Source organism: Pyxicephalus adspersus, chromosome 4, assembly GCF_032062135.1.
Source record: "Pyxicephalus adspersus chromosome 4, UCB_Pads_2.0, whole genome shotgun sequence".
Taxonomy (NCBI): domain Eukaryota; kingdom Metazoa; phylum Chordata; class Amphibia; order Anura; family Pyxicephalidae; genus Pyxicephalus; species Pyxicephalus adspersus.
In genome coordinates this window covers 146,943,591-146,957,646 of record NC_092861.1, presented here as the reverse complement: position 1 = coordinate 146,957,646, position 14,056 = coordinate 146,943,591, and the positions used below count along the sequence as shown (strand labels likewise).

Below are 14,056 nucleotides of genomic sequence, written 5' to 3'. Positions count from 1 at the left end.
ATACTTGCACTAAATGTCCTCAGGTACAGTAAGCAACACAGTACAGACATCTGACTCCAAAGTCACAGGCAGCAGTGCCTTATATGATCTAATACTGCAGATACACAGCTATGAGGTTTATGGCACTGTGCCAATCAAGTAATGTAATGTAATGTACTTTGTTCTGGAGAAATTTAAGGAAAATTTGTAGGTACTGCTTAGGACTCTATTTATGAAACAGGTAATTTGGCATTCCTTCAAACTTTCCTTCGGGGGAATCAATTACTGCTATTTAAACACATGGGCCTGTAAGATTCCTACCAGGGTTATGTTTGAGGGAATGTCTGATTCCTTGTTTTTAAAATAGAGCCATTAGAGACAATTAACATTTCCAGATGTTTTTTTATAGGATAGCAGATCTTCATGTTTTAAATTCAGGTCCACAGTAAAAAGAAATGTTGCATAATTACTGAATTTAAATAATAGTTAAGTTGATCCAAACAAAGCAGAATAACAAAAACTAAATGCAACATATGTTTCTATTAAATAATCTAAAATAAACTAAATCGACTGAAAATAAATGCCAATTAGAACTTACCTTGTCCAAAGCCCCCATTCCTACTCATAAAATCGATGAAGGCGTCCAGGATTTTGCACAAGTTCATGACGAGGACAGAGTCTTGGACAGGAAAGGGTAAGCTGCTCTTGTGCCTGCGGATGAATTTGATTCCCTCATTCACACTGAGACTAAACAGTTCGTTCAGGTACTGCACTCCCTTGGCTGGGAGTTTAGCAGTTATTCGAGTCACCCAGGTCCTTACAAATGGTTCCCATCCCAGATCCACTGGATCCTGCAAAAGTAAGGGAAGGTGAGTTTACTTCCACTTTAAATTAAAAAATGAATGATAATTAAAAAATAACTATTAATAGTTAAAAAAAAACAAAAATAAAAAATGTTTAAATATTGTAAAGACATTTGTAAATAGTTTTCACTGCGTTATTTAGGAAAATTTCCCAAGACCCAAGATGTCAAGCCCTTCATTATCGGTTTGGGACAGAGGGAAACACCATTCAAAAGGAAGTTCAGCCTATACACCTCTTGCTGCACTTTTGGGAAAACCTGATTTTCCACCGAACATGCCACCACATCAGTTTGGCAGGTGGAGTAGCCATGGGTATCTTGGAGTGACCTTGTATCGGGAAGGCACATTTTGAGTTTCAATTACCCAGATCTGAAGGTTTCCACAATTCACAGCTTCATTCCTTTGTGGGTTCCAAACTTTCTCAAAGACCCCCCTTCCCCCCATATTGCAAAACTGCATTTGAAAGCACCTGTAAGACTTTGGCTGACTCGGCGGGACAGATTTCAATTCTCTATTAGGCGTTGTCGCCCGCTTTTTCCAAACTACCTTATATGACAGCTTGGAAAAGGAATATGAATCAATCTTGGGACTTGGAAGAGTGGACCGGGATAGCCCGACATATATCCAAAGTTTCACTTAATGTGAATCTGGTCGAAACTACAAGGTAATGCTATGCTGGTACCTAGTCCCTACCAAGATAGCCAAGTGTTTCCCTGGTTCTTCTGTCCTTTGTTACAGAGGATGTGGAGGGATAGGAGACATGGTGCATGTCTGGTGGTCTCAACCTTCCCACCAAGGTGATACATATTTCTCTTCCTCCTGGTCTGGAATGTGCCCTATTGAGCAAAACTGAGATACAATTGCCGAAATATAGGAGAAAAGTGTGTAGTTACCTACTTCTAGCTGGTAGAACCACCTTGGCCCCTTGGAAGTCACCATCAATACAAAATGGCCCCATTATCGGTAAAACTAAATTGGATAATGATGAATGATAAGCTCACGTGTACTATTAAAGATACCCCTTTGTACTATCAAGGATGCCTTTGAACTTACCTGGGACCTATGGATTACTCAGTGTTCCTCAGCTCAGTCTCCTCCGTGATGTGGACACTCCCCCCCACAAACTACCTCTTCCTTTAAATATTTATTACTTGTTGACAGGTCAAGCAATACTACAGAGACTGCCTTGATTTTTAGAGATGTGTCTATTTGATGTTAATTCAAGAAAAACTCTGTAAATCTGATGCGTTCATTATGTTCAAACATTATCTGTTCTTTTCTGTTTTTATATAATTGTTGTGTACAATTCACGTTTTCTATTTTATTGAATAAAAATGTATTGAAAAAAAAAGTATATGTTTATACAATTATTTTGGACAGAGGGGAGTAGTTGGACTCCGATTGAAGTTCATATTGAACTGTAAATGAATTACAATGGTGTCCGAATTAGAGAGATTTGCCCCTTGATTTGTTCTAGTGACCACTGCCACAGAGACAAAAAGTGAGGCAAAAAACAAAATGTAAAAAGTTGCCCCCAGAACTGAGGAATATTCTTCTAACGGGGACATTTTCATTACTTTCCTTTTATCAATGAGAAAAAATCCTCTTACTTCACTTTTAGAGATTTCCTATAACCTACTAAGTAGAAAAAAAGGTTACGCTGGTAGAGGTGACATTATTTATTTACTCCTATGGAAGGTTCCCCGGATAACCCTCTGCACCAACTAACAAAAAAAAACACACTATTTTGGAACAATATTGGAAAGTTCCCTAAAGGTTCCCTAAATTATCCTCTGCAAGAACCAACAAAAATAGCAACACTTTGTAGCCAATGGTATGTGAACACCCAAATTTCCAGATTAAAAAATGTGAATGCTAAAGAATAAACAATAACCTGCTTCCAACTTTAATAAACACCCTATATGATGAATTGAACCTTTGATTGCAAGCCATGTTTTGTTATCCAGCAATTTGACTTAACCTCACAAAAGCTATTTTGTTTGACTGGGCACAGATTCCCACAGACACATTGGGCCTGATTTATTAAAGCTCTTCAAGGCTGGAGAAGATACACTTTCATCAGTGAAGCTAAGTGATCCAGCAAACCTGGAATGGATTTCTTCAACGTCATTTGCTATTTGCCAGCAAATGTTTGGATTCTGGACCAGATCAATTCCAGGTTTGCTGGATCACTGGTTGCTGGTTTAATTAAGGCCTAATTTTGTGGAAAACCTCCTCGAAAAAATGAAGGTTGTTACATCTGAAAGTTCAGACCTGAAAAATTAAATGTGTCTTAAGTAGTAGGGATTAGCTGAAGTGTCTATTCTGAATTTAGAAAGGCTATTACAAGAACAACAGGAAGAAGTGAATGCAGATTTGAAAAGCGCATGTATTTTTATAGGATTTTGTAATAATAATTTCCAGTTTATGCTGTTTCGGGCCAAACACACTATACCACTGCAAACTTTGCATGTTTTCACCAAGTGCACATAGCACTGCACAAATTTTTGTTATGGTTGGAAGAACATGCCTAACATTTGGAAAACCCAATCCATAAGAAAGGCTAATTGACCTACTTGTATGGTATTGGTATGTGGGAAGACAATCAAAACCCAAAAAAACTTCACGCAGGATCTACTTGCATATTGGTACAAGCTCTTACCATATACACCATAGCACAGCGGCTAACTGTTGCAGGACTCGCCTGTGACAAGCTGTCCACCTCGAATATCATTCTCATTCCTTGAGGAAGACGAATTCTTTCACTGTTGGCCAAGCATAGAGTCCTTGTTTCATCCAGAACCGTGTTTAGATTTTCCACCCACACTGTGTCCACTGGTCCATCAAGGATTATCCAATACCAGTCTGGAGCTGCATCTCCTTAACAGACAACCAGGATGTGCCAAATTATGTTAAATTGCTAGATTGCATATGTCAAAGATAACTTAGTATGAAGAATACTCAATTAAAAATATTCAATAGAATTTTACTGCATAAACTTTAGATTTGGATTTTGGAACCCCAGATATTTCTGATTCTATGGGCTTGGTCACATTGCTGTTCTCCTCTGTAAAGTTCTGCACATCACAAGCATGGATTATGCAAGCAGGGTCTGGTCCTATAGAGGAGTCACAGTGGTGGTTTAAGTAATTTGCCTAATGTCCACCATCCATTTATGAAAATGCCCAGGGGATGCCTGTGGCTGATTGGTGGCTATTGCAGCAGACTGTTGCAAATGTAGGGGTTAAGGTGTGGGAAAGTATTGGGGGGGGAGTGGATTAAAAGGAGTAGAGAGAAGAAGGAGTCAAATAGGAGAGGAAGAGGATACTTCCGGCAAGAAAGCAAGACAGCTTCCTTACCCCCCTCCTTGGTGTTAGTAATTTTGGAAGGGGCGGTTTGGGGTCCATGGGGGCAGTATATTAGTGACTGTCATAGTGGTGGGAGGACCTGCCTTAGGTGTAGCACTTTTCAAAGTATTGGTGGTGAAAGTGTTGGCAAAGGTTCAGGAAGCAGAAGGTATGCCGGATTGGTCACATTCCCCAGGTGGGGAGATGTACCTGGATCAGTCAAAAGAGGAGTCGAAACCCAGTTGGGTGTTTTGTTCAAGTCACCGCCCTCAAGGACCCGCAACCAGTAAGGGGTGCCAATAGTTTTAGGACTGGTAATGTTGTGTGAAGATTCAGTTATGCTATGGAAATTGTGGATGTGAATATATAAACTGTTGTGATTAATAAACCGTCAACAAGGCCAATTTCTTCCAAACAGTGGCCTTGGTGTTTTCTTGGGAATAAATATGTGATGGAATATGAAGAAGAGGAAAAAATAGTATGGAGGAGGTGACATCAGCCCTGCTAAGTCAAGTCAAAGTGGAGAAAAATTATCTGATGTGCCGGAATACATTCAAGTAATATTGTCAGTATGAAGACAGTAGTGTAGGGAAAAAACAATGAGGATAGCAGCCTGCAGCCTCTGATACCCGCTATCATGACAGGAAAAAGAGATACTGGCACCCCCTTGGCCAGTTCTTGTCTGCTGAGTACCCCCCTCCTCGATCCACCCAAAATTAGCAAGGTAATTGTTATGCCTTTGTTAATGCCACAAAATAAAGGCCCATTAAAATGAAAATATTTAAAATTTCCTATAACAACTGTAAAAAAAATATTTTATAAGACTGGAAAAAGGGTCCTCAGAGTACACTCACCTATAGACTGTGGTGTTACATTATCAGAATGGCCATCAACTGTGGTATTATTCACAAACTTGGACACCCCATGAGAGTTCTCCTTGTCTTCAAAATTGTGCTAAAAAAAACAAGCGTTGGAGACATATCCTTTTCACAAATACTATTGACTTTTTTACATTTAGCTTTGCCTAGTGATGCTGCCAGTGACACATTTCCTACCCTAGGGTGACAAAGCTCTCTCAATGTACTGTATACAGGGGGACTGAATTTCAGGTATGTTTCTGCTTCACTGAAATGTACTTATCCTGTACACACTTCATGCTCTAGGTTGACAGGATTGCTTTTCCTTTCATGAAGAAAATTGAGTAAAAGCTGTCACCCTAAGACAGGAAGTAAGTTACTGCAGGTCACCTTAAATTCTGACCTCTCATTTACCCCCTATATTCAGAACATATCCAGGTCCTGTTACTTTCACCTGCACAACATCTCCAAAATCCGCCCCTACCTGTCCCCAGAGACCACCAAACTCCTTGTACACGCTCTTATCATCTCTCGTCTGGACTACTGTAACCTCCTCCTCTCTGGTATTCCCGACTCTCTCCTCTACAATCTATTATGAATGCTGCAGCCAGACTCATACATCCTTCCCACTGCTCCTCTTCTGCTGCCTCTCTTTGCAGTTCTCTTCATTGGCTTCCATTTCACCTTAGAATCAAATTCAAGCTACTGTGCTTTACCTTCAAATCCCTCCACAGTTCTTTTCCCAATTACCTTTTCGACTTGATAGAAAAATACCCCCCTAGTCGCTCTCTTTGCTCCTTCAATGACCTTTTAATGACTTCCTCACTCATAAGCTCGTCACACACATGGCTTTTCAAGAGCTTCCACAACTCTGTGGAATGGTCTTCATCGTCCTTTTCGGCTTGCTCCTACTTACTGCTTCTTTAAAAAAGCACTCAAAACCCATGTTTTCAAACTTCCCTACCCGTCTTCTTCTGTCGCTGAAAACCCTCTCTACCTCCCACCTTTCCATATCACCTGTCTTATTGTGTGATACTTTCCTGACCTCTTAGATTGTAAGCTCTCTGGGATGGGGTTCCTCCTCCTGTGTCACTGTCTGTTTCTGTCTGTCATTTGCAACCCCTATTTAATGTACACTGCAGCGTAATATGTTGGTGCTATATAAATCCTGTTTATTAATATTATTAATAATAATAATATTAATCAGGTAATAAAAAAAAACCTGGACATACTTACTTGAGGGGGAGAATCAGCAGCATTAGTTCCATCCTCTTTGGAAGAATGCTGCGTAAAGGTGCGTACAGCATGCGCCAGAAGCCCATCAGACCAGTCCATGGTATTGGGGTTGATTTCTCCATACAATTCTCCAAGGGTCATACATTTGGGATTAATGATAAAACTGTCCACCTTTCCCTTCTTCATGTTTTTGAAAAAAAAAAAACACAATATACAGTTTTGTTAGCACACGGCACATAAACTTAAAGCTGTGATTCAGGCAAAGCATAACATTATAGAGGAGAGGTAAAACTGCCGTCAGATTTTTTTTTTTTTTGCTGTCTGAATTTCATTAGCGAGGTTTCACTTCATATAATCCCCTATGGATTCAATAGGAGGACAGGCGGGAATGAAAACCTGAAATGATTTTTAACAAAATGTAAAAAAGAGTTTTGCCTTTTGTTATATTTTAATTATCATTTGCATGTTTTGCCTTTTCTCTAGCCTTTGAGTGGACAATAAAGTAGTTTATATCTGCCTAAAATTCAGTTTTAAAATCTAAGTGAGAGCAAGATGTTTGTGTCCTTAGTTTTGTATGGGGTGGTAAGGGCTTTGAACTCATGTCAAGTTGGTATTTATATCTGTGTCTCCATTGATGAGAATGTTCTTCTCAATATGTCCTACTGACTGTTGTCACTAGTACAAAAAAATGATGAGAAATTAAACAATTACGAGCCATCACAAGAAACAAAAAATGGGGTGAGGTTTTCCTATTGGAAAGTTTGTTTTGGTAACAACCAAATAAATATTTGCATCAAGGGGAATCTCCTCTTACTTCCTGTTGTGTCTCTAGTATTGGGAAGTATATGACAATCTCAATGGGAGGATGCTGACAAAAGTTTACAAACAGTCATGAAAAAAGTAAATTTAATATGAAGATTTTACTGTTGCAGAAGGTCCTCCCTTTGAACTTGACTGTAAATGTACCAAGGCCTTTTCCAAAATTCTTCGTATGGTTGTCTTTCCACCTCCAGTGGGACCCACCAACATCACGCCATGACGAGCCTAAAAAAGGATACGAACACACACTGTATTCCACAATAATGAAAGTAGAGCATGTAGTATGGCCTTGCGTAAGAAAAAACAAAAAATGTATCTAAACTATCTCAAAGTCTAACATATATCTTCTGATCCACAATTATCCCTCCCTAGCACACACAGGAACCCTCAGGAACACATGTGTATGTAAATTAACTCCTCAGTGACAAGTCTTCAGAGTATTAACCTCTTGGTTATCATCCTGCAATGTATGTGCAATTACCTTGACCACCTGCAGTATATGTGCCTTAACCATTCAATGTATGGTTCCCAGTTTATAAGTGTCAAAATACTAACAGCTATTTCCCAGCATATGTGCAATAAAAATTGTTTGCATGTCCACAGTATATAAGCCCTAACCTCTCAGTAACAATTCCCCAGTGTATGTATTTTAACTCCTTTGTATGTTAATGTCCCATTTGCTACACCCCAGAATATGTGTCTTAAAATTTCAACCCCCAACAAAGGTCAGTCACTCAGTGGCCAATTCCCAGCATTTAAGTATTATCCCTATTTTTCAGCATATGTGACGTAACCCCAAAGTATAAGCATTAACCCTACAGTAGCTAGTCCCTAAAGTAGAAGTGTCATTCTGAAGCAGATGTTTGTTAACACCTCAGTGGCCAGTCCCCAGCAGATATGTGGTAACCTCTGTAACACCTTTACACAATAGCTAGTGATTTAAACAAAAACGTAAAAGCCTCTTATATTGGACACAGAACGGGTGTAAACTCGGCTAACTCAGCACAGACATCTCACCAACTGAATCCATGAATAATAATGAAATAAAACGCTGGCTAAATAATTTTTTAGGTTTCTGGTAAACAAAAAATGGTTCAGTTTTGGGTGGACTGACCCTTTAAGTTTTGCTGCATGGTACTGAATTACAATTTACTATATTATGTTATTACATAAATCTCCACCAAGGCACTCACCAGAATCTGATTATAGAACTGAATGACCTTCTCTGTCTGGTTATCCCAGGGCTGTAGACCTAATTCATTTGTTGCCAAAGATATTGCTTTCTAAAACAAAACAAAGGAAAACATAGACACAGTGCTTCACGCTGCAGAAACTGCAGAGAAAATTATTTTTAATAAATGCTTATCCCATAGTGCCAGCGAACGTCTGTTAATGAGGCAAGAGAACCAATTAGAGAGAAATTGACAAAACTGCTTAAACAATCAGACACAAATAACTGCTGTAAAATCAGGTTTTAAATGCCCTGAGTCTCTCACAGGTGGAATAAATAAACAGATGCATATATAAGATAAATGGCAGCATTAGGTTCGGTTTTGCACATCATAAAATATTGTAATAAAACTAAAAATAACAGAAAATATTTTTAATTCTGATCTTATTTGTGATCCAATATAATGATCCAAGGAAACTAATTACAGTGTTTGACGACTTCTGACCAAAGTGTTTTTTTCAGATTTAAAAACTTTAGCAGTGTTTTATGACTTTGGTTTGGAAATTGGCCAGTTAGTGCAAAATTCGCACAAGATCTGTTTGTGTGTACTTGGTCTTGCTTTGCAAATATTGCTTTTAAAGGGCCGCTGTCCTATAGGGATGTACGGGCTGGAGAGTACAATCACAGAAGATAGCAGGGACCATTCAAGTGCTGGATGCTGAAGACTCTTCAGGCACCGGTGCACATGAGGAAAGGATCTGGGGAAACACACTACTGTAAAATTAATCTTATACTTATTTGGTGGAAAGTTTTTTTTGGAAATATGACCCTGTTGTGATGACTTTGCCCATCCAGAACTAGGTAACAGGGTCTCTTTACACAGATAGCATGGGTCCTTTTCTACAGCATGCTGGCAGGGGATAGGTATTTCTACTGTTTCTTAGGAAATCAAGATTCTGCACATATTTTGCTCAAATGCACCTACAATGTACTTTGGTAATTCAAACTGAAAGTTGAGTTGGTATTTAACAAATGTTTAGAGTAACCCAATACCTCTAATCTCTTGGTATTTGCTTTTTCAAAAACAATACCCGGAAACAGATCAGCCATTATGCTTTCAAAGAGTGGAACGTCTTCAGCCAAAAATTTGGGCAGATTAGCTTCCTTTAAAGCTGTAATTATTATTAACGCCTCTTCATCAGCAGACAGGTGGGATTTCTTCTCTCTGGTTGTAAAGGAAAATAATGAATTATGGCACCTGTTCTCCTTAAAGAAAGCGCAGGCTTGATGATTCTTTCAGCTGTAAGAAATTGCCCATATTTTGGCAGCAACAAAAGGGAAACATTGTTCAATGTTTTCATTCAAGATTCATATACACTTCAACCAATTTATTTAGTCTTATGTCTAAATCCTGGGTGAATGTAGTGTGCATCGAGGTCTAAAAACATTAATAAAAATCCCCCAAAAGCTTTTTTTTTTTACTTTTTGGTTAATACACAATTAGGGTTAATATAATTTTTATAATGGAATGCATTTTGTATGTCAATTCACATTTCTACATTCTTGCTTTTACTACTGTTTACTGCTACAATGATTATATTACTTCCTCTATGGTTTAAATGTATATCACCAAAATCAAAAAATGTGAACACAATTTCCACACATTAAAAAATACATACTATATTTAAAAAAAAAAAAAGGTTTTTGACTATTATATAGATCTATATGCTAACGTGCATGAGGCAAGCCATGGGGGGGGGGGTTCAGTTTTATATTATATAGCTTCTGTATAGACGCTTATCTTGCTTAGTATTTAGTCTTGACCCTAAATGCTTCTGCAATAGACTCCTTAAAGAGGTAGAAGGGGCTATTTCCTTCTACCTCTTCAAGGAGTCTTGAAGAGGTAGAAGGAAATAGCCCCTTCTAATGCTGAATAATGTTCGAATCATTCGTAAATTTAACAGCCAAAGGTGTAACTTCAGACAAGCAGAGCAGTATGAGACGGATGTGGCTGCTGTTGGGCCCAAAAAACAGTGCACCCACAACTATCTGGTGTGGGGTGTTTGGGAGCTCAAGGGGAAGATCCCCACTCCTGTATTAAAAAAATTTCTTTTTTAATTCCTCCCCCGTCCACCGGCAAGAGTTCTCAATGAACAACAACTCATTTTGTCTTTTTACTCTGAGCCTAGCTTGCCATGAGTGAGTGGCACTCATAATTATTTACATGAGCGATTTTAAGTATTTAAAGAATGCTACCACAAGAGAAAAAGGGGATGCTGTCATGATATCACCAGACTACCCCCTTAAAAAGTAAGCAAAAGTTTTCTCCTTTGAATGCAAGACATGGGCGGCAGAAGTTCCAAAATATTTTTGCACTACCTCTCCTTCATTTATGATACAGCTAAATGCTAGTTATTGTAAACTAGCAAAGAATTGGCACTGCTCCCTCCTGCCCTCACACACACTTTACTGGTCATGGAGATAGTGACTTTAAGCAGGGACAACAAACAAAATACAGAATCTGATCTAGTTGGGAGTCTCCAAATATCTTAATTTTATGTGTAGCTAAAGCCTAGCATTTTTTAGTTTGGGGATTATATGAAAATTGTGTACATTTAATTTAAATCTTATGCTCCTACAACTGTATGTTTTAATTACAATACTCCTCAATCTCCCAAACTCCTACCTGCAAGATGACTAGTTCCGTAAGGCTACTTGTCTCCAACCAGCAGTCCTCGAGAGCCTGCCCACCATTTGGTAAAGGAGGGAAAGCCAGCTGACAGCAATATAAAGAATGAGGTATTCCTCTACTTTACACCCCAAGAATAAAAAAACATTTAACCTATACTATCCAGCGGGAGAGTACAAAATACTCATATTTAAAAGTTGGCAGTAGTTTATACAACATATGAATTCACATTTTACATGAAATGAAAAACTACAACAGTGAGTTGCGTTATATGCACAGAATTTTAGGTTTTTCCTGAAAAAAGGTGAATCAAGTTTTGAAAAAAAAGAAAGTTACATCAAATATTCCTTGACAGCAATAACGACTAAATATAAATGCTTTTCATTTATGCTGATGTTGATCTTCCATAAATTTGAAATACATATCTAGATACAACTGTGCATAAGATGCCCCAAGACACAGGCTGAGGGACCTGCACACAGTTATATGGGACAGCTCAGACAGCACTGTCCCCATATCATGTCAGACCACATTCCAGTCTCAGCTGATCCTTATTTGCCCGGATTTTAAAGTTATTTTTAACTAGAGCAGTTTCCCCTCACATACATATTAATATTTCGCTTTGCTGGCACATTTGTGGTTTATTGCAGTATCAGCTAAAGGCTTCGGTTTGAGTGTTAAAACCCAGATCACAAAGCAGTAGCCTCGGCGGAACTTTTTTCTGTGGCTCATGCTTTTGATGGAATTAGCAGGTGTGCAGACCTTGAAGTTTCTCTCTCAACCACAAGCCGATTATCCTATTAAAGCTGCTGATCATCATTAATTATCTTTAAAGGAATCCTGCCAAGAAAGCAGTTATCTGTCACAGCCAAGGTACCCATCCTATGCTGTGGCTGCCACTGAATGACTGGGAACTGGGTGATGTTAGCCTCAGCAATGGATGAAGGTTTTGTGTGGGCCAAATAATAAAGCTGCATATGACTTAAACAGTAAATATAATTTAACAATACCATGGCTAAGCTGTGTTCCTCAATTATGCTTCTAAACATTTTTGCAAAAGCTCCGTTTCACACAGGTGCTGCTAAGATAGAGCAAGTCCAGCAAGTAGTGGACAAAGCATATATTATATGACCTGTGTATTTCAATTATGTTTTTTGGGTGTACATCACAAATCTATAGTCTAGAACTGGTTTATTAGTGACTTAAATAATTTCCACTTTCATTTCGAGTCTAGACAAACAAAACCAGCAGAAGAAAACAAATTCTATCATTTCAAGTACTGAGCTATATACAGCCCCACTTCTCTCCCTCCAACGACATCTCTGTTGATTGAATTTTCAATGATAGTCCCGAATCTGCATTACATTAGTAAATATATAATGATATAAAGCATTAAATTAAGTCAAAATGTATAGGTTATGCATATCAGTCATTATTACACAAGCATGACAAATCCTCTTAAACTTTAGCTCACTTTACAATTCTATTCCCACCTGGTCTGCAAGTCGTGTTTTTTCTGGCCAGCCACAACTAGAACTGTTTTAATGGCTCTCATCCCAAAATCATAGTGATTCTAGAAAACAAAAATTATGTTATTTTTATTTTAAATAACAGGGAACATGTATTCAGCATCTACATGAAATAAAGAAAGGTGACTTGTTGTACAGTCTCTGTGATAGAGATCCACTAAGGGATAACAAAATCAGTAGAGTTTTGCAGGTGTGACAATCTTCTGGACCCTCTAAAGAACTCTAATCTTGTCTGCACATGGCATGATCTAAAAATTGACTGTAATGGTTGAGTGAGGCCTGGGAAAGGCACAACCGCAAAGAGTTCAGAGATTTTCACTCACAGCAGCGTTTAAAAAGTCTCTATCCACCATATCCACTTCTGAGCTCTCAGTTAAGCCACAGCCATGTCATTAAAATTCTTGCCAAATCTATAGCTCTCCTTGAAGGTACTGTGTTCTTATCAACAAAACTGCAGTTACATTTTAGTCAAATCACTATGGGGTCATGGAATGTGGGAATACATGAAAGTTTGTCAAATTACCATGGAAATATTAAGGGGTGATTATTATTATTATTATTATTAATAAACAGGATTCATATAGTGCCAACATATTATGCAGCCCTGTACATTAAATAGGTGTTCCAAATGATAGACAGATACAGACAGTGACACAGGAAGAGAAGAGGACCCTGTCCTGAAGAGCTTACAATCTAGAATAGTAAAAACTTTTTACACCTTGTGACTGGAGGTTACCAGTGTGGTTATACTGTATGTTTCTGACAATCATCAGAATTAAGGAAGCCACTTGGTAAAACATGCGCAACCTTAAAAGACAAGTCCATCTGAACGTGACAGCCACTAACTCTTATTTTAATCCATAACATGGATGAAATGGGGAATTTCACATATGAACTGCAAGATGAAGTTTACTAAAATTCAAAGAGCGAAAGATAATACAGAGTCTCTAGAGCCAGAACAACAGCGTACAGGTGGAAGACCCAGAGGCAAGCTAACTTTTTTTATGTGCGCTTTCAAACAGGTTAAAAAGCAGAGACAGAGACTCAAGCAATTTTATTCTTCAAAAAGTAAGCTAGGAGTCAGTTGCAATGAATTCTACAGATATTCTTCTCCGTTGGTCCACTTTGCAATCCATTCCACAGTGCTCTATGGTAATGAGGCAGCTACCATATTAGTAAAGGAATTCCCACAGGGCTGGTAATGCTTTTTCTACACCTATACCTCCAATGAGACCCTTTTTCTTTCTCTTTCATTTAACTGTTCTAACGACTGCTATACTGTCCTAACCATAGATTTTAAGGACAAACCTGCTGGGAAAGTTGCTTGCTGGCCAGTTGGTAGAGGTTCACCAACTTCCCCGAGAGAGGTTTTGCTGCTTTGAAGCCCTCGGAGAACAGCATAATCTCTGCAATAAGCTGGTAGTCAGGGACCATCATGGAAACAGGCCGAAAAAGAGATTTCAGATTGTCTGGAAGCTCCACTCTGCCTTTATATCTGAAAAGGTAAAAAGGGGTTTAAAGGACAGCATAGTGTAGATGCCCAATATAGACAATCAAATACTTTGT

At 38.5% G+C, this 14,056-nt stretch overlaps 1 protein-coding gene across 1 annotated transcript in view; it reads right to left on the bottom strand.

Annotated features, from left to right (window-relative positions):
- Positions 1-14,056, bottom strand: part of DNAH14 (dynein axonemal heavy chain 14) — a 124,420-nt gene that overhangs the window by 49,580 nt on the left and 60,784 nt on the right. Inside the window, 9 exon segments of the mRNA XM_072410300.1 lie at positions 578-830; positions 3,505-3,722; positions 5,044-5,143; positions 6,283-6,462; positions 7,207-7,326; positions 8,295-8,384; positions 9,326-9,497; positions 12,455-12,534; positions 13,799-13,985. Of these exon segments, the coding sequence (XP_072266401.1) occupies positions 578-830; positions 3,505-3,722; positions 5,044-5,143; positions 6,283-6,462; positions 7,207-7,326; positions 8,295-8,384; positions 9,326-9,497; positions 12,455-12,534; positions 13,799-13,985 (1,400 nt within the window).